We start from the raw sequence: 21,319 nt of genomic DNA on the forward strand, positions 1-21,319 counted from the left end.
CTGCACCCAAACTTCAGATGGGAAGAAAGGAAATAAGGGAGAGGATGTGATTCCCACAAATTTGACCAGAAAAGGGTGGTTCCATCTGTAATGCAACAGGGGAAGTTTGAGATGCTGGAAGTTTTCATTGGCAGAGTCTTTTAATTGCTAAGGTCACCTGGACATCTTCAGCAGAGCAAGAAATATCCCAGAGTCAAAAGGAACAGCAAACGCTCACATTACTCCATTTGCCATCGTTTGGAAGGGGCAGGCAGGGCTGGATAATTATTTTTTTGCTTTTCTTTCCCCTGCTTTGGAAGCTGATGATGCAGTGAGTGTGTTTGGGTAGTAACATAACCCCTGACTCAGCCCTGAATGCACAAGCCCTGAAATGAGACCCAGAGGGTTGTGCAGTGCTTGTTTGAATTCGGACTGAGTGATCCTGGAAATCATTTGGAGCTGTAGAAAGAATGGAATACTGATTTTTTCCAGAAACTTTTCCTTTGTTGACCTTACAAGAAGTTCATAGAATGATAGAATGGTTTGGGTTGGAAGGGGTTTTAAAGATCATCTTGTTCCAACCCCTGTGCTGTGAACAAGGACACTTCCCACTATCCCAGGCTGCTCCAAGCCCCATCCAACCTGGCCTCAGACACTTCCAGGGATCCAGGGGCAGCCACAGCTTCTCTGGGCAACTTGTGCCAGGGCCTGCCCACCCTCACAGGGGAGAATTTCTCCCTAATATCCCATCTAACCCTGCCCTCTGGCAGTTTGAAGCCATTCCCTGTGTCCTGTCACTCCAGCCCCTTGTCCAATGGCCCTCTCCATCGGGAGGAGGAATCACTTCCATTTGGAAAGCCACAATCAGGTCACCCCCAAGCCTTCCTTCCTCCAGGCTGAACAATCCCAATTCTCTCTACCTTTCCTCCTCCCAGCAGAGCTGCTCCATCCCTCTGCTCATCCTGGTGCCTCCTCTGGACTCTCTCCAGCAGCTCCAGGTCCTTCCTGTGCTGGGATCCCAGGGCTGGATTCAGCTCTGCAGCTCCAATGCTTTCCTTGAGCCCTTCCCTACAGAGCCACATGATAACGATGAGATTTCTTTATTTAATACTGAATAAATGTCTGACCCTTGAGGCATAATAACCTGCTTAAAATATACTTAACAGCACTCCCTGGCTAAAAAAAAAGTTTCCAACTCTTACTTAAAAGAAAAAAAATCCCTTTAGCTGCTTACTTTGACTACGTGCCCAGCATCACTGGCAAAAGAGCTTCTGTTTAGAAGGGATGGCTGGGCCAAAATTCAACTTGTTTTTCAGGAGTAGGAAACCAAAAGGGAAAAGAGAAAAGGTAGTAAGAGGCACAGCAGATAAATCATTACTGGCCATTACACTGGAAGGGAACGTTCATGTCCAGGGCAGTGCCTGGGAGCATTTTCACCTGGAGCAGTTGTGTGGTGCTGGCTCACCCTCATCACTGATGTCGTGGAAGAGCCACAGGGATGGTGACAAAGGCACAGAGGAACAAGATCTGCTACAATGTCCAGCAAATTCCCAAAGAATTCCATGCCACACTAAGCACCAACGAGTTTTGACCATGGTGTGCCTGCTTTTCATTTCCACTCCAATAATTAATATAATTTCACAGAGGCAAAGGAATCACATTGTAGGAGACAACCAGGAAAAGCAGCTATTTTATAATTATCTGATCCATCAGAAAGGCAGTTTTGGGGAAAAGCAGAGGAAACTGGGCTTTGCTTTCCTCTGCCACACTGAAATAAGAAATGTAAGGTTTTCCAAGGGCTGATTTAGCAAAAAACTGAGATATCTCTCCCACCTGATGATCACAGCTTTTACTAAGACTAGAACTAAGCCAGCATTCCCATAGCCACTCCTCAAGGCACAAAAAGGACAATCTCTCTCTGCCTGGCCATTTTTATAAAAAATAAAATTACAAATCCCAACAAGCAAAGCCCATTTTTCAGTAAACAGAATTGTAACCTTTAGGACAGATTTCCTGCTGCTGGCTTTTAACCTCACAGGTATAAATGGGCAGGTCTAACCTTCAATGACTGACTGTAACCACCTTACTGCAGGTGCCAAGGGGCAGGGCTTTAAGCCAGGCTTAACAAAAACACCAAAAACAGAGTGTGGGTACTTTGTGGGCAACTGTTTATAGAGAAATGGCTCCTCTGTCACCTGTGGGGACAAAACCTTTGCATGCCCAAGTGCAGGAGTGAGGAAAGTTGTGCAGAAATTTGTTTTTTTTTACCTGCAGAAACCTCAGGGTTACAAAAAACCTTGAAACCTCAGGTTGGCTTCTCACAAAATAATGAAAACACCTTTATTTTTCTGTTGTTTTTCTCCTCCCTACTCATTTGTGACTATTGATTTCTCCTCGCCCTTTGTTCCTCTGGCTCTTGGCCAGCTCCACTCTCAGAGTGTTGCCCCCAAGGCTCAGGCCTTGCAAGGAGGACACGGCTCTGTCTGCAGTTCCTTTATCCCTGTACTCCAGGAACACCCTGTGCTGTGCTCCCTGCCAGTTCAGTCGCACAGGAATCACCTGGAATTCCCTCAGAGCACTTTTCAGCTCGCTCACTCTCAGGCTGCCAGGCAAGTTCCCCACATACACAGTGGTGATTGTGTCGGATCCCTCTAATCTGGGATTTACAGGATCACTTTCCACATGGGATTGTCCCACTGGAGCTGAGCCTGGAGCAGCTCGGGGCTGGGTATTTGCAGGCATCACCTTCTTGTTTGAAAGTGCTGCTCTGTTGGTGTTTGCCAAGGCTGGGTGTTCATCTTGGAGGGTGACATCCTTGCCAGCCTGCTTCTCCCTGGATCGAAGAGTCTTTAGGATGGGGATTTTTCCCAGCATCTCAGAGCTGACCTAAAAAGGAGGAAGATGGATGTAATAATTATAAAAGGATTTCTCGCCTTCCAGAAAAAGATGATGAGCATCAGGGCTCATTTGTGCCATAAAAAAGAGAGGAACCTTATTATCCTGCTGCCATGCAGAGTGCCAGAGCATTCCAAATGCTCCTAATTGCTAGCCTGATTGGGAAGTCTCTCCCTAAATACACACTGCAGGACAAAAATAAACATTAGTGACTCTTGAAGCGAGCAGCACAATGTGGATCCAGCGGGCAAATCCCAACCAAAGTCAGGACTATTCCAATTTGACATTTATTTATCCCAGTGCTTTCAGATCCGCATTCTCCTTGTTCTCCCTCTGTGTTTGCTTTGACCGAGGGCCTGTGCTCCTGCTCTGGCAGAATCCTACACAATCCCCTGCTCTGGCACAATCCAACCCAATCCATCAGACACTTCCATTCTGCAGAGCTCCTGGTGCTCTCTTCCCCCAGAACAGGATATCCCACGGGCTGGGTCACACAATGGTGGGAGCTGCAGCGGGAACGTGCCTTGGAGCAGGGTTCCTATGGATGTGGGCCCAGCTGGAGGCACATTCCCTGCTTGGGGCACACCCCTCTGTGCCATCTGACCTCACACACCACCCACAGCTCCTCAGATCCCACATGGATCTGCTGGGCTGGAGCGGGGAACGGAAGCACTCGGACACTGCACTTCACACTGTGAGCCCGTTATTCCTTCCTTCCATCCATCCATCCATGCCCAGTTCCCAAGGAGCTTTTCTGGAAGGGCTCCTCCTTTCAACAGCTGAACCCCATCCATGTGAGGCATGAGATGCCCCAGGCTGCACTCAGAGACTGGCAGGAAATGCAGTGGTTCCCCAGCTAATGTGGTCGAGCTCCTGGCTTGCACACTGCGCTTGGAAGGAGGAGGAATTCCTGCTTGGCTGCTGGACAAGCCCAACATCCATCAACTCCAGATCCAATGCTGAAATTTAGGGAGCAAAACAGAGCCTGGGGAAGCGATGCCTGAGCTAGCAGAGACCCAGGCTAGTAGCCCAGAATGTGAGCGAGCCACTCTAGCAGGGTACCACCCTCAGCACGCTCGACTGGACCAGCAGCAGCACATCCCACCCAGCACATGCCTGCAGATCTCCCAGCTCAGACCTCACTCATCCCAGAGCCTCTGAATTCCTGCTCCTCCAGTTACAGTCACAGCCAGTCTGGATCTGCACAACGTCAAGCACAGCTCTCTGGGGACAGGAGCCCAGCTCTGCAGTGACTCGAGGAAAAGCCAAGCAATGACGGCAATGTCAGGATTAGGTGACAGCAAAGTCACTCAACAGAATTCTCTTAATGTTTCCAGGGCTCATCTTCTGAAGAGCAAACAAGCAGGTTTTATTTCAGGCTGGAATTAAATAAAAATATAATTTCCATAAAGCCTGTCCTAGATCTGCTAACACAACACCAAACAGCAAGGCCTTGCTCTGGGGCTCCAGGAGCCTCCACACTCAGAAAGGTGCAGATCACGTTCAGATTTTACAGAGTTATTGCTCTGTGGATTCTGGGGCTGATTTGTTTTTCTCAGCCAAGAATTCCAACTGCTGTGTTTGACAGCAAACTCTCCTTCCCTGAGTGATACAACATCAAACCAAGGGCTGAAGGATCTCTGATTGTACTGGCCAACAATTAAGAACATTTGCTGTCCTCTGTCAAATTTCAATGTGAAATGCAAGCTCCGTGCTAATTAAACCAAACAAGAAAAACATTCTTCTGTTCTCATGCAACCAATCACTCCTGGGCCCAAAGCACCACCTCAGCTTCTTCCCAAGAACAGCTCCTTTCATCCCCAAATTAAACTCAGTTGCCATGGCATGGGCTGGGTGTTTGGTTCGAAAGGGAAATGCTACCAAGGGCATACCCTCAGGGTTTTGTAGATTAGGGCAATCTGAGATGGGCACTGAGAGGGGAAACTCTGGAATTCCCAGGCTTTCAAGGACAATCCAAGGGCAGGATTTAGATCATCCAGGGAACAGCACAATCTCTGACTTCCACAAGGCATCTCCTCTCACTAAGCAGATTTTGGCATCAGTCTGGAGCTCTTGGAGCTACTGTTTCAGGCTCCTGGCAAACTCAGGAAGATGCAGTGACAACAGCATTTATGTTTTAGGAGGAATTTCTGCACAGAAAGGGGGATTAGACATTGGAATTACTGCCCAGGGAGGTGGTGGAGTCCCCATCCTAGAGGAATCCAAGGAACAACTGGATGGGGCTCTCAGTGCTCTGCTCTGGGTGATCAGTCACAGGTTGGACTTGATGATTTTGGAGGTTTTTCCCAACCTCAGTGATTCTGTGATTTTTGTAAGGGCTATGAACTGTTTTCTTTAAAGGTCTGGTCAAACACCACCATGAAGTGATTCTGTCATTACCTTAAAATCCAGCCTGTGCAGACACAACAGTAACAAACCTTCACAGCACCAAAGCACCAAAGGCAGCTGATCCAGGACTTGCGTATTTTTCTATTAGGAAACACTTGTAAAAAACATGAGACAAGTTCTGACACTGCCAGCTGACACCCTCCTGTCACAAGAGACACTCAGGATTTACCTGAAGGGTTTTTCTTCTCTGGGGTCTAGGAGAATATTTGAGCTGGGCCAAACCTTCTAAACCCTTCCCTATTTTCTCACACTTTTATGCCAAGGAAAGGCAGAAACTCGGTTTGGGGTTTCAATTCAACAGACAAATCCATTGGGTTTTGGCGTGAGAACTAAAAGGGCAAAGGGGGCAGAGGGTGGCAGGGGAGAGGAAAAAGCTTGTTCTGCTCTGTTGCAAAAGAGCAAACAAAAGAACCCTGTGCTAGTACAATGTGTTGCTCATTACAATCATGCAAAAAGTTCCTTTTGTCCTGTGAGCTGCGGAGGATTGCAATGATTTATTTCCATGTGGAAAGAGGCCAAAGATATTCCTCCTCTCTTTCAAACAAGCTGCACACTTCTGGATGCTGTGCTGGATGGTCAGTCCTCCCCAGCCTTGCCTATCCCTATTCCTATCCCTGTCCCTATCCCTACCTACTGCTTTAGGCTAAGCCAGGATCTAAGGGACATTCCACCTCGAGTCTGGCTGATCCAGCTATATGGACATGGGCAAACCCAGCACTGGAAGCTTTCCCCATCCCTACAAAGTCAAGGTCAAACCACTTATTGATGTTTTTAAACTTCAGATTGAGTGTTGGGATTTAGCTTTGGTAGCGAAACCAAAGCTGAAGAAGTTTCCCATTATCCCTTGGCCACCAATTCCCAGAGCAGTTCCACACTTCAGCCCTCCGGGGTTGGCCAACAGAAGAGCTCGTGGGTCTGTGCCATAAACTCTGAAGTGATTTGGGTTAAAAATAACTCCACCAAAGGCAATTAATCATTTAGTAATCCTGCCTACTCCCTGCCATGGCTGGGAGAGCCTTAGGGAAAGAGGACAGCAGGCTGGATAAATTCTTCTGGCACACAATTACTGGGAAAGGAGCTGAGGAGGGAAATGTGGCCCCTTTCTGACAGAAACCTGAGGAAAAAAATCCTGGATGCTGAGTGCCAACACAAATCTCCCAGCACTTAACCCACAGCACCCATTCCTATAACACCTGGTTTCATCCCAAAACGTGGTGGCAGATGGACTCCTGCAGCATCCCTGTGGAACACCAGGGCTCTCCTCACCCTCTGCTCCCCCACAGCTGTGATCGGAGCCACGCTCAATACTCTGCTGGGGAGAATGAAGGATGTGTTTGTCCTGCCAGAGTGAGTAATGCTGACCCCTGAGCCAGCCCAGGCCAAGGCAAACAGTGCTGTGATTTCCCTGGAAGTACTGCAATCCTGGAGTCAGGCAGACAGGGAAGGGCAGACTGGAATTGGATTGGATTGGAGGGTGTGCTTATCCTGCTATTTCATTCTGCTTCCCACAGCTCCTCATCTCACTGACACAGGAACACGTGGATCTTGTCCCCACCTGGAATTCTGTGCACAGCTCTGGTGTCCCCAGCATAAGAAAGACATGGAATGTTGGATCAAGACCAGAGAAGGCCACCAAGTTGGTAGGAGGACTGGAACACCTTCCCTGTGGGGACAGGCTGAGAAAGCTGGAGCTGTTCAGCCTGGAGGTATCACAGCAGCCTCCAGGATCTGAATGGGCTGCAAGGAAGCTGGAGAGGGACTGCTCAGCAGAGACAGGACAAGGGGGAATGGCCTCAAAATGAAAGAGGGGAAAATTCAGTTCAGATATAAAGAAGAAATTCTTCCCTGTAAGGGTGGGCAGGCCCTGGCACAGGGTGCCCAGAGAAGCTGTGGCTGCCCCTGGATCCCTGGAAGTGTCCAAGGCCAGGCTGGATGGGGCTTGGAGCAGCCTGGGATAGTGGAAGGTGTGCCTGTGCCTGGCAGGGGGGTGGAATGAGATTATCTTTAAAATCCCTTCCAACCCAAACCATTCCACGATTCTGAGGCTGATGCTGCTGCCCTGACAGGCTGCAAACACCACCAAACATCTCCTGTGCTGCAGATCCATCAGCCTTTCCAAGCAGGTGGGCAGAAGGTGTTTGAAGGGTTCATTTTTGGCTCTGACCTCCAGGACTGACCCCACTTTTCCTGTTGTTGTACTTGTTTCCAGGAGCACTGAGCAAACAGGGATTGAAGGCACAGACAAGGCCAGGACAGCAAGGCCAGCACAGTTGAACATTTTATCATTCATTTGCACAAAATGTCCAAATATGTGCACACAATCCAAGGGCATATTTCTGGGAGCTGGCAGCCCGTGGAGTCTGCTGGTGTCCCTCAGGAGAAACTTATGCAAGCCACATTTGGAATCCATCCGTGGAAGCTGCATTCCGTGGACTCTGCAGCGAGGGTCAGCTCTGCGAAGGTGTGGAGATGTGTAACCACGTGTGGAAGCACTCCCTGCTCCCACTATCCCAAAAAACACAACAAAACCAACCCTTGGCTACACAGACTGCAGTTTCCTTCTGCCAAAGGATTTGCCAGCTTGGATGGGTGCATTTTTTTGAGCTTTCCTTTCCAAATATTCTGTCACAGACCCCAATCAAAGCTGTTATCAGAAGGTTTCCATCTCTGCCATCATTTCAGCATTAGACCCAGGGATTCCCCCCCAGTTAATTTCATTTCAGGAAAAATCTTTTCCTGCTGCTATAAAATTCTCAGCAGAAGAATGATTTCAAAGCCAGAAGGAAATGCTTGCTAGAATACAGTGATTTTTCCACCAACTACTCTCATTTCCCTCTTCATGAACCCATATATTTTGTCTGTATAGTTTCAATTTAAAATAAGCACAGCACAAATAACTCGATAATTGGGACAAATATAATAGCCAGTGTCCCAGATAAAGATCACAGTCACCCATAGAAAATCTTAAATGAAAAAGCAAGCAGTTTCATGAATTTAGAGTTCCCAGAAACAATGGGTTAGATTTTCAAGACAGATGAAGCCAAATAATTCCAAGCTGGCATCCAAATAAAATTTTCCAGAGTGCTCAGCTCTCAGCAGCTCTTGCTGTCCTCCAGTAACTCATACTGATGTCCCAAAACTCTGCCCTCAGAGGTGCAAAACTTCCCACAAACAGCCCCCAGCACTGCCTGTGGATTTAGAAGTGTTTCTGGAGTGCTTTGTGCTGATGTTGGTAATGATCCTTTAGTATTGATAATATTGTGGCTCTTCCACTTCCTTGGAGTCTTTAAACAGTACAGAACACACCAGAGCACCCCAGGAAAATGCAGCACCTCCTCCAGCATGGAAATGGAGCCTGGAGCCATGGATTAGTTTGCTGGGAGAGCACCTCCTTCCCTCTGGAGCTGCAAACAGTGTGCATTACTGCCTGCTCATCCTGACAGCACATCCTGACAGCAACCCTCAGCTATAATCCCATGTTTGCAAACACCTGGAATTCCAGATCCTAAACATTATCCTGGCCTGATCCAGCCCTGTTCCCCAAGGATCAACTTTTTTTACAATGTGTTTTCCACCTCACACACCTTCACAATGAAGTTAAGCTACTTTGTGTTGACAAAACCCCGTATTTAGAAGTGGATGATTTATTTACTCACTGCCTCTTGGTTCATTTAGTTTTGCTCTGAGGGACAGGAATGCACCAGCAAAGCCAGGATTTGAAGGAGAAAAGGATGAAGAGAAAATGATGGAGAAGTAGCCAGGAAAATCCAAAGGACAAAACTTAAATAGCCCCTATCAAATCCTGCCCTTTTCACACCCTGGTGATTAACCAGACCTCCCACCTCCAAACCCCTCTGTGCAAGAGCTGTACATCCAGCTACCACCACAGGCACAAACAAAATAAATGTCACTCATTTCCCTGGGGAATTATGGTCATTTCTTCTTCATATAGACACCACACCTTGTTCTGGTTCCAAAAAAGACAGAAAAGTGATGATTATCCCTGCTCTGCCTGGTCTGCTCCAATATTCCTATTTCACCCACATGTGCTCCAAAGAACAGCCAAACCCAGCTTGAGGTGTTAAATCAACACTCAAATATTCAAATATTCAAAAAGGGTCAATCATGTGCTCCATTCTCAGTGAAAGCTGTAGAAAATTCAGTTTCTTCTAAAGGCACAGAAAAAGAAATAAAAAAAGTGTTAGCAGGGCCACTTACTGAGAAGTCTGACACCAAGACAGACAAACTGATCAAAAGTATGTAGGCAAGATGGATGGACCACAAGGGGTAGGCCTTCAACACAATTACATTCAATAATATCCTAAAAAAAAATTACAATTCAAAAATAATTCAATGGAAAAAATGCACTTGGACAGACAGAGCTATTATTTATTTATTTATAACCTCAAATCCTCAACCACAGGCAGGGTAAAATGCTCTCCCACCATTGGAATAAAAATAGCCCTGGCTAGAATTTGTTTGTTGTAGATACATTACCTAAAGAAATTTAACTCTCTTTGCTGGTTGGTGACTTTTAACAAACAACTTTTGATTTCCTTAGGAGCATTCCCTTAGAATTCCTCGGTTTCTGCAAGATGTGGGCGCACAATTCCTCATTTCAGCATTCCTGCTGTACTCACCCATGCAGGATTGTGTCTGCTCCCTAACTGGAACATTTTAGGAGTGAAAATCCAATGACACAAAGTTTTCTCAGCAGGAACCTCCAGTAAAACAATTCACTGAAGGCTTTTCTGAAACCACTTGGGAAGCTGAGGAAGTTTCTGACCCTGGGAAGGGGGAAAGGCCAAATTCATAATAGAGGAGCTCTTAATAAATAAAGATTCATGTTTAAAGTCACTGTTCTTCCACCTGAAAACGAGTTCCAGCCACAGATTTATCCCTGGAAAGTGAATCCACTACAGAAACAGGGATGTACCACCAGCAGGTTGTGCTTTCCTTTCACAGAGGAGCACATATTGTACAGTTCCAACCCCTTGGGACACCTCCCACTATCCCAAGTTGCTCCAAACCCATCAAGTCTGGCCTTGGACACTTCCAGGGATGGGGCAGCCACCACTTGATAATCCATTGGCTACAGCAACCTCAGCTCCAGGGAAATATTTCTCCTCATCACCATTGCCACTTAAACTCCACTGCACACAGATGCTGCTGTTTTGTTTCACCTGACAAACATATTTGTTCTTTTCCCAAGTATTTTTATAAACATAAAAAATGTGTTTATATATAAAAATGGAGGGGTTTATCAGCAGATTATTGGTACCAGTAAGCCACCAGCAGCAGAGGTTTAAGATTTAACTTGAATTAAGATTTAACTTGCCTTGTGCCACATTATTCCCTGAGGTTTTGGTCGTTTGCAGTTAGTCTGGATAGTCCTTGTTGGAGTGAGGATGTAATCCACAGTTAAATCATGATCATCCAGGAGCTCCTCTGCTATGTCAAGCACCTACAAGGAAGAGATTTGGTTAAGTAGCTAAAAACAAATCCCCTAAAACTGTGCCCCATTCCTGATGTCTTGTCACATGAAAATCCATCAAAGACAATGGGAATAAAGATGCCAAACCAACATCATTCCATGTCTCCTCTCCAGACAGAGCAGGAAGTGTCACAGAGTTCCTTCCCCACTGGAGAGGGGACATTTGAACATCTGAGCTCACCTGGCAGTCGTGCACGATGGTAACTACGGGTGTGTCCTCCTGCACTGCACCCATGGACACCATCATTGCATATTCCATGTCTGCATAACCTTCCCCTTTGCCAATTCTCCAGCCTAAAGCACAGAAAAGTGGAAAAAAAACAAACAGCAGAGCAGAAAATTGTTAAAATCATGTAATTAACTGAGCAGCCTGCAAGTTGTAACTGCGGAAAAAAACAGGTCAGCATCTCTCACAGAATGCAACTTTCCTTGAAATCAGCACTGAAATGAAATAAAACATCAATTTCAACGACTCCTAAAAGATCCCAGAAGCTTCCCATTCTGAATAAACAAACTTGATGCAGTTAACACAGCAGCTTGTTTAGCCATTGTATTTAGAACCTTCTATTCATGTCCAACACAGGTTAACGTGGGTAAAGAGGAGTCTGGGTCACACATAAAAACTGTGTTATTTTAGGCAAGGGATAAAGTCAGTGGAAAATTTTTCAGCACTAGCAGGTTTCCAAAATACTAGAAAATGCAAAATCTGATCCCCAAATAGGTACTGAATCAGCAGGTCTAACACATGTCCTTTCACACACCCCGTGTGAGCAGAGCAGATCTCTGACCAGGGAGCCTGCTTGGATTCTTTTAAAACAAAAATAATTGCTCGCCTTAATAGTTCTCCTGAAGGCCAAAACATGCTCTGACCCACACTGCTGTGTGCCCACCACATCCTGGAGGCATTGCTGCTTCCTGCTTGGATTGGAAGCAGGGATTTGTCACACACAGAGGCAGAACCCAAGACCACAATTCAGCTCCAAGGATAAATCTGTCTCTGCCACGTGGTGTAGCCTTACTGTCACTGGATTGGGATTGGGACCCTTCTGCTGGAAGTTCTTCCTTACCTTTTTCAGAGACAGCCACTGATCCTACAACAACCAGGTCCACTTGTGCTTTCCCATCCAGCCCCACAGGCACGCTGTATTCCTTTACACCCTGCAGGAAAAACAGCCTTGGAGGTTTGCAGAGTGCACAGTCTTCCAAGCACCGAGGCAGAAATCCAGGATATTTCGATAAATCCAAGTAACTCCCCACGTTTCAAAGTGTCTCTTCCATGTATAGCCAAGCTGTACATGTCTGGGAAGTTATCCCCTAGGGAATCCTAGAATAGATTCCCTACTACAGTGACAAGAATTTTGGCACACTGCAAGGAGAGCTGAGGGAGGTGGGCACTTTTATAAGCAAGGTTATTTATTTAGGGTCAAAACCTGATATTTTGAAACACTTTTTTGGAAATCTATTCCTAAAAATGAGGGCAAGTGACACTTCCTATCTACCCTTCTTTATCCTACTACTAATTTTAGGAATACCAGAGCATTACAAATGCTTGGTTTAATTCTCACACACAAATCACAAAGTTAACTTAGACACAAATAGCTACAGCACAAAGAAACCTGAAGTTACACAAAGTGACACAATGATTTTTCTTCTATCCTGCTCAACCCCACCCACCCCTCTTCAATCTGTTCCCAAAATTCTGTCCAGATTGCAGAAATTAAAAATTATGTTTATTTGTGCTTTTAAAGATCAGGGGTTTAGAACTTTTAAAGAGATATCTTGTGATCTTAATATATGTGTACAGCACAATGTAAATGCTCCTCACACCAACCCAACTTCATGCTAAGTATAAATTACCAATATTAAAATCACAATAAAGAGCCAAACTTTTTCTGTGCAGAGCACAGAGCCCAAAAGTTGAGTTATTTGGGGCTGCCTATCAGCAATAATGCCCGTCAGGCACTTCCCAGCAGTGTGGTAAGGATTGTTTGCACAGCGCTGTGTAAATACAAACTGCCAACAGCATTTTTTCATTAGTGGGCTGGGGGAAAAACCAGACACATAGTGGTAAGATCCCAGATCAGACAGCAGGCCAAGAGAAAGGTCTCTTTCAAAAGTGCTCTTCAACCCTGAACAGCTTAATTAGTTAATGACTCCAATAGAACTTCCAACAAAGAAAGTCACTACTAATTACCAGCCATTTACAAGCTCAGTTGTTTATGGGGTTACTGCAGAACTTTATTGCCTTTCGCAGGAGATTAAGGAGGAAATAAATCGATATAGTGAGCTATTCATTGTGTACCAGTTGAGTTTTCCGAGCATAAAGATGGGTATAAAACCTGCCAGGTTTCTCTGGCAAAAGCCTTCAGCTGTACAGCGTGAGATTGTAACACGAGAGGGCAGCAAGAGACCGCGCTGCAAACCCAAACCTCACCGCGTGTCTGGGCCTCACTGCCTGCAAATGCCACAATTCGTGTTCCTTTGGATGTTGTATTCCAGAGAAACCTCATCTTTCCTACCTGGTAGCACCTAACATTCTACTGAGATTATGCAAAAAACTGTGAGCACTAAAATATTTCTCAGAGGCTTCGGCAGCTCAAAACTGCAGAATGTAGGAGCATGAATAAAGATCTAACTCACCTCAAGCTGCTCATGATTTTCCAAAAAACACTGAGAAAATAAATTTTCTCCTGACTTAAAAATGATTAATGGCAGTCGTGTGCACAAAACCCAGGAATAACATCCTAACAGGAAGATATTTCAGGTTTTCCAACTTCCAGCTAGTCCATCCTAACACCACAGTGTCCCACAGGTTAATTCAGCCCTCCCTGATCCCTCACTCCTACCTGAGACGTGGCACATTTTCTCAGGACCTCCTTGGTTGCACCTGGAGGAGGAACAATCCTATTGAACAGCCCAGTCCTCAGACGTGGTGTGGGAACCAGCAAAGTCTTCCTTGCCTGGGGAACCACAGGAAAAGGTTCATTTTACACTAAAGAAATATTTTTACTGTCACACAGTTAAAAACTACATGGCCAAACATTTAATTTGTTACGTTGCAGTTAGTGTTCTTGATTGTGTAGTGCTTGTACATTAATTCCCTCCAATATGGGAAAAAATTCATTAAAAGATTTATTGAAGAAATAAAAGGTAAGACATACATTTGAAGATATTTAGGGACAGAGCTTTAAAGACACCCCTCCCTTTAAAGCTATGTCTCTAATTAGCTTTATAAGTGATAATGGCTTCCCACTGACAGAGGGCAGGGTCAGATTGGATCTAAGAGAGAATAGAGTGGATATTAGGGGAGAATAGATTGGATATTAGGGAGAAATTCCTCCCTGTGAGGGTGGGGAGGCCCTGGCACAGGGTGCCCAGAGAAGCTGTGGCTGCCCCTGGATCCCTGGAAGTGTCCAAGGCCAGGCTGGATGGGGCTTGGAGCAACCTGGGATAGTGGAAGGTGTCCCTGCCCATAGCAGGGGCTAGAACTGAATTATCTTTAAAATCCCTTCCAACCCAAACCATCCCATGACACCTATTGATCCAAAGTCCACAAACGAGCTACACACAAGAACTCTTGAAGATGCAGTGCCAGGTGTTGCTGAGATGCTGCCAGGCACTGCTGTCCCCTCCCAGCTCCTCCTCGGGGTGCCGAGGTGCCGTTACCTGCAGAGCCGCCAGCCGGGCACCTTCCAGAGGTTTGTCAGGATCCACCTTCAGCTCCCGTGCTCTGCTGAACACATCCAGCTCCCTAAGGGAGCAGCAGGCCTGGAGAGAGCCCTGAGAGAGGGAAGGAACCAAGAGGAGAATGTTTGCACTTACTTCCAGTGTTAGGAAGCGAGCGTTCCTCTGGGGAGCATCGGGGTTTATTTTTACTGTCCGGGCAGCCTGGAACTCCTGCAAGCCCAGAAGCCTCGTGGCAGCATGGGGGGCACCCTGTTTGCATAAAATATCAGTGTTATCATCGAGGAGCCCACAGCAGAGATGGGCAGTTGACCACCTTTCACCCTCTAGGGAGGCTGATTTCTGCAGATTTTAATTGAGGGGCTGTTAATTTTCTGTTAATCCCTGGAAATGTCCAAGGCCAGGCTGGATGGAGCTTGAAGCAACCTGGGATAATGGAAGGTGTCCCTGCCCACGGCAGGAATGGGACGAGCTTTAAGGTTCCTTCCAACCGAACCATTGAGGGATTCTATAACTCACAAGGCAGTTTTGTTTTCTTTCCTTCGAGGGCTGCGGGGCGCTGGCCCGGGGAACTGGGGGAACTGGGGGCCCCTCCGGGCCTGGGCTGCGGGCTGCAGAGCGGGCGGGACCCGAGGCGGGTGAGGGAAGGAGCAGCAGGAGGAGGCGGCCCAGCGCCGGCAGCCGCCGTACCTTGAAGTTGGGGATGCGGCCGTGCACGGGCCGCGGGAACTCGGCCAGCCCGGAGGCCTCCAGGTGCTCCCACACCTTCTCCCGGATCTCCCACTTGGAGGCGGCCCCTGAGGGGAGCCCTGCGAGCGCCGGGAGCCGCCGGCCCGGCCCCGCCATTGCCGCCCTCGCCCGCCCGCCGTGACGTCACCGCCATCACCGCCCTCCCCCGCCCGCCGTGACGTCACCGCCATCCCCTCCCGCTCCCTCCGCTGCGCCGTGACGTCACAGACACCACGCCCCTTCGCTCTCCGCGGCCGTGACGTCACCGCCACGCCTCACGCCCACCCCTCCGAGCCGTGACGTCACTGCAGCCGCGTCCCTCCCGCCAGTCGAGAGGCGGAGCCTCCGCCCTGGCCACGCCCCCTCCGCGTCGCGCGGCCGCTACGGCGGCACTGAGGGGTCAAAACGCCTCGAAGGCGAAGTGGGGGAGGCGAGGTGAGGGAAGGTCTCTCAGGGCCCCGCTTGTTTCTGGAATTAAACGTAAAAAAGGCTGAGCTGGGCCGTTACTGTGAGACTGCCGCCCGCATTGTATAAACACCACAGGCTTTCCATCATGTCTTATGGCTGGGGGTAAAAACCCGCCCTGCTTTTTGTAAAATAACCCCTGCCCGTTAATTATTTTTCCATTTAAAATTGGCTGGTGGTGAATAAAACAATATCCAGCCTCTCCGTGGGTTTCCCAGACTGCCGGCTTCCCGAAAGTTCACTTCTTGCTCGCCTTTAATAGAATAATAAATGATTTGTTTGCATGATTTATTATTTATAGAATTAGTGTGTTCGACAAGTATCCCAAGAAGAGGGAGGACGTTGAGAATCCCGACATTCCTGAGCGCAGTGGGATGGAGGGGTCATGGGAACAATGAAACAAGGAAGGTTTATTTTAAAGTGTGGCGGCGAAGGGGGGAAATGTCCTTGGAGTTTGTGCTTGGCTTGGATGCTGTGGATCCTCATCCTCGTCAGAGCCAACTGTGGCTGTGCCAACCCAAAAAAGCGGAACAAATTCGGATGCTCCTCTCTGAACAGTTGCAGACGGAGCTGGGCAGATGCAAACTCCTTTTCTCACTGTTGAACTGAGGGGTTTTTTTTTTCCCCACAAAGGCCAAGACTCTGCTGAGTTCAGGGAGTTCAGGAGTCTTTCCCCCTCCAGCGCTGAGTGATATCCAAATTTGGATTAATATCAGCATATTGGTGTCAGGAAAATCCACAAACGCCAGAGGTTTTTGTCCAGAAAGGAGACAGAGGAGTCCTGCAACTTTATTAAAATGAAGGGAGAGAGTCCACTGTGCACATGCCAGTGGGGTTTTCTCTCTCTGGAGGTTTCGGAGGGCGCAGCCTCCCTTTATCCCGAACTCCCGGCCGCATGTTGCCCTCTTCCCTTCCCCCCCTTGGCTGAGGTACCAGGAAGGTGCAGCCTTCCCGAACCACCTGCCCCATATCCCCCCTAGAACCTGGCATTTTACCCCAAAGGTCAGAAGTTCAGAAGGTCTGCTTGTGCAGAACCACTTGCCTATTTCAGGAGCCAAACTGCCTGGGCTCTGCACCCAACCGGCTGCCCAAAGTCAGCAGAGACATGAAGACCCATTCCAGAGAGTTCAACACCCATCAAACTGCTTGTAAAGACATTGGCACACATCTTTCCTCTCATTGGGATAAATGCTGTGGTGAGGCTTCACCTTTTCACTTGTAAGCATCAAAATAAGATAAAATAAAAGGTTTGGAGTCCTGGTCCTACAACGGGGTTTGGGAAGAGCCTTTCCACTCGCTCTCGGAGTGCTGCTGGAGCCAGTGGGAATCCTTCCAGGCACAACAGACCACCCATGTGGAGCTGGGCCGAAATGTTTGAAGCTCATTCCTGCACTTCCTACTCACGGAAAACTCCCAGTGACTTCGCCGTCTCTGCGGGGAGTTGGGGATCAGGCCTTGGGTGAGCAATTTACGCTGCTGGGGCTGGGCTGGGAGTGCCAGCACTGCCTGTCCACTATCACCCAAAGTCCCCACCCCAGCTGGGGCTTGTTTCCACCCCAACACCCCCCCTGTGAGGAAGGGAGAGCGAGGGGGGGAGAACAGTGCTGGTAATGAATCCATTAACAACCAAGCAGGGCTGAGATCCTTCTAGACCACCTACATCTCCCTCCAGCCATGCTCAGCAAAGCTGTTCCTTCCGTGGATTTGCTTCCAGAAAAGAGTCCCTGAGCTGTTTGCTACAAATCAGGGTAGTTTGCCTTAAAAAAAAATGAGGAGTTTGCTGACAGGTGGCATCTTTTCTGCTGGTTCAATTTTCTTTTTTTTGCCTCCACAGGGCTGAAATTTGCTTCAAATTCCTTTTGCAGGGTCTTTTCTGTCACTGCAGCCTTTAGCATCAGCTCCAGCAGCCTGGAGCAGCTCATACGGATGGCACGGGAAAGCCTCTTTTCCTTGGGAAGCAGACAGAGCTACCACATCTTTAGAAATTAAATTAGGCTTTGGATGTGCCTGAACCACTTCTAAAATCCATTTTTACCAAGCTGAATCAAATATTTCAGTGAAAGAGGTTAAAAAAGGATCCGGGATTTTGAAACAAACGAAACGCAGCTTGAAACACCCACAGTTTGTGGAAACACCTAAAAAAAGGGAGGGACATATGAATCAGATTAATCCAGACCCTGGGAAAAACGCAGGCAGAAACATCTTGTGCTGTAGGAATCACTCCTTGGAACTGCAGGCTGAACACACCAGGCCAGCCACAAAAATCAGCCCAAATTCACCCAGAAAGAAGCATTAAACCAGCCATAATGCCCTGCTTAATAATACTGAAAATTAAAACTAGGCTACAGATTTTAAAGGCAAGAGGTTTGAATGAAGTTTTCAATAGTCAGGTACTAGAAACTGGTTTATGGGCCACTGTAAAGTGGATTTCCACGTGTGAATAAGGAGTGTGTGAGTGAATTGTTGTGCTTATGAAATAACCTGGTGAAGGAAGCACCTTAGGGCAGCTGGGGTAGGTCTGGGCCAGTTTGAGCACAGCAATGGCTCCTGCTGCTGGAAAATTGGTGTGGATCAGCCCCCTGCAGTCAGAGATTCCTGCCCTCTCCAGTACAGACGCTCACCAGTACAGATGGAAAACTGGGGAAAATTTATGTGCATCAATGGGTCTTGATTGCACCGGTGCCAGACAGAGCCTGCCTTTCTCTCTTTCCTTCTTTCTTTCTTTCCTTCTTTCCTTCTTTCTTCTTTTCCTTGCTCTTCTCTCTTTCTTGCTCTCTCTCCATCTTTTTTCCTTTGTTTCTCGTTCTCTTTCCTGCTTTCCTTCTCTCTTCTTTCTTGCTTTTTCTCTTTTTCTTTCATTCTTTCTTCCTTTATTTCTGTCTTCCTCTTTCTTTCATTCTTTCTCGTCTTCCTTCCTTCTTTCTTAATCTTTTTCTCCCTCTCCTTCTCTCTCACTCCTTTCGTTTTTCTTTCATGCTTTTCCTCTCCTTTCCTTTTTTCTCCCTTTATTTCTGTCTTCGTTTTCCTTCCTTCCTTCCTTCCTTCCTTCCTTCCTTCCTTCCTTCCTTCATTTCTCTTTCCTTTGCTGTTTCTTCCCTTCTTCCCTACTTTTCCTCTCTGCCCCCTTCTTTTCTCCACTCATCCTCTCTCCCACACTTCTCCCTCTTTCCCCTTTTCCCGCTCAGTCTCTCATTTGTCCCCATCTCTGTCCCGTGTCCTGTCCCCGTCCCGGGCCGGCCGGGCGGTGCCGGGGAGCGCTGCAGTCCCCGCGGTGTCCCCCGGGGGGCGACACACGCCGCGCGGAGCCCCCGCGGGCAGGTGAGCCCGGAGCGGCCCCGGGAACGGCTCCGGGAACGGCCCCGGGAACGGCACCGGGAACAGCCCGAGAACAGTCCCGGGAACAGCCCGAGAACAGTCCCGGGAACGGCTCCGGGAACGGCCCCGGGAACGGCACCGGGAACGGCCCGAGAGCAGTCCCGGGAACAGCCCGAGAACAGTCCCGGGAACGGCTCCGGGAACGGCCCCGGGAACGGCACCGGGAACAGCCCGAGAGCAGTCCCGGGAACAGCCCGAGAACAGTCCCGGGAACGGCTCCGGGAACGGCCCGAGAACGGCCCCGGGAGCGCCCCGAGCGCTGCGAAAGCTCCCCCGACGCGCCCGGTAAAGGCTGCGAGAGGAAAACCGGCGGCTCCCCCGGGGAAGCGGGCGAAAGGAGCCCCGCGGAGGGAATCCCGCTTTTCCAAGCGCCTCCCGCTCTCCTCCTCTCCCTGCGCTCCCCTGTTTGGAAACTGCGTATTTTTCATAGTGCCGGTTTTTTTTTTTTCTTCTTCAAGCCATTCGAATTTTAGGGCTTTTCCGAGCCCGCTGGTTCAGTCTCTGCTCGGTGCCCAGCTGCAGCAGGCAAAGAACTTTTGCTGCTTCCGGGGGTTCTGTAGAAATTAATCTCGGTAAAGTTTTCAGCCGAGGGGAGGTAAGATTCCATCAACGATATTTCTAGGAAGGGACAGCGCTGGGACACTGCAGGGGTGGCTTTGCTCGAGCTCTGCATTTAAAAATTCCTGCATTTTAAAAACTTATATCGTTAAAGAAATCCCATGTTCTTGTGTACGCTAAGACACAGCCCAAGTTGTAAGGAGAAATATGATTTATTTGAAAACCGAACATAAAAGTGTGAAGTCGCTCTCAAATTATTCCAGAAAAAAAAAATAAAAGTTTTCTCTTATGACCATACCTTTACATGAAAATTATCAGCTTATCTCGCTGAATTCACTATTTTTTTTCCACAAACAAAATATCCCCGGACATTTTCTCGGTGGATGAAACCCTCCCCGAACATTCCAAATTATTTCCATCAAAATGAAATAACAGTTTTGAAGTGCCCGGAGAAACTTCCCAATCCATTTTTCCATCGCAGATCATTTTTAACCATCCCTCCTTGTAGAAGAGCTGCCTCATAATTTATTTTTTTCCCCTCCCCTCAGTTATCGCATAAAATCGTTTCCTTTCTTATTAAGAAGATCTCCGGTAATTAACAACCTCGCCGGGTTCCCACGGCCGGAGCCGGCTGCGGTCTCGTCCCCACCGCCCGGGCTGCGAGCGGGAAAGGGACCCTTGGTCTCAGCAGCCAGCCAAAATCCCAGCCCGACTTTGGGGGAAAAAAATATCTTTGTTTAAAGCCTTACGAAACCACACAAATTGCGAGGAGGGGAAGGCAGAATTACAGTGTAAGAAACCCAAAAAATCACCGCTTAGGAATCAGAGCGGCAGCAGCCAGGCTCGGGGGAGGCGGCGGCAAGGAGCCCGGCCGATGTGACAGCGAATTCATTTCAACCTTAGCTTGGTCTTTTCGGGCTCGAATCGATTTTGCAGCGCTATTTTTGATTATAAATATATTTTGATTTTTTTTTCCCTGCGGAGCGGGGAAATCGCTGGTTCCTCACCTTGGTTCCTTCACCCTGCAGATCCGCTTTTCTCTCGGGTGGAACAGAACAATTCGCAGCGCTTTCCCCCAACACTTGAGTTTACACTTGGTCACCATGCGTCCCTAATTGTCCCACTCTGATTGCCTCTAATGAACTTATTAGGGAGAAGGCAGAGGGGCGGATTTCACAGGCACAAGAAAATCCGCCTCAACGCCCGGAACGAAAAAAAAAATAGACGCTTAAATGCGCTCTCTGTTTATTGTTGGTTTTGTTGGATTTTTTTTAACAATAATAAAATATCCCCAAACTCCCCCAAAGCGGCAGAAGAACCTCTGAACCCGCAGCGACGGCGCCACCGGGGCCGAGGCGCGCCGCGATGTCACTGCCACCGGGCGAGCACCTCGGGACGGACCCGGCGGCCTCTCCCGAGGAATTTCACTTAAATACATTTAAAAAGGCGAACGCAGGAGCTGCCCGGCACAGGGACATCGCGATACCGGTACTACGGGGCAACAAGCGCGGTGTCTCCGCTCCCGCCATCCCCGGCATCAACCTGCCTGCAAAAAGTGCTTCAAAACTTCGCCGTTGGCCGCGGCGCTGGCAGCGGGCAGATCCCCCGCCCGGGGCGGCTCGGCTCGGGGCTCTTTTTGGGGCCAAATCGTTAAAACCTCAGGGCGGAGGGGGCTGTGGGTGCCCGGCGCGGGGCTCGGCGCGGCCCGGGAGCGGCGCGGCCCGGGGCGCG

The 21,319-nt window shown here is 48.4% G+C and overlaps 1 protein-coding gene across 2 annotated transcripts; it reads right to left on the reverse strand.

The window, feature by feature from the left end:
• Window positions 1-1,119: 1,119 nt before the first annotated feature.
• MTHFSD (methenyltetrahydrofolate synthetase domain containing) lies at window positions 1,120-15,327 on the reverse strand. 2 transcript variants are annotated; one of them, XM_042027086.1, is made up of 7 exons: window positions 15,152-15,327; window positions 14,444-14,557; window positions 13,624-13,737; window positions 11,845-11,935; window positions 10,959-11,071; window positions 10,622-10,747; window positions 1,120-2,865 (listed from the first exon to the last, which is right to left on the reverse strand). In XM_042027086.1, exons 1-7 carry the CDS (start codon window positions 15,305-15,307, stop codon window positions 2,350-2,352), a joined length of 1,230 nt encoding a protein of 409 aa, XP_041883020.1. In that variant the 5' UTR covers window positions 15,308-15,327; the 3' UTR covers window positions 1,120-2,349. The 2 variants fall into 2 exon arrangements, with proteins under 2 accessions (XP_041883020.1, XP_041883021.1); XM_042027087.1 differs by lacking the exon at window positions 14,444-14,557 and adding an exon at window positions 14,600-14,713.
• Window positions 15,328-21,319: the final 5,992 nt, after the last annotated feature.

The sequence above is a fragment of the Corvus kubaryi genome, unplaced genomic scaffold (assembly GCF_017639235.1).
Source record: "Corvus kubaryi isolate FWS band 111438036 unplaced genomic scaffold, C.kubaryi_AGA036_p1.0 37300, whole genome shotgun sequence".
NCBI classification, from domain to species: domain Eukaryota; kingdom Metazoa; phylum Chordata; class Aves; order Passeriformes; family Corvidae; genus Corvus; species Corvus kubaryi.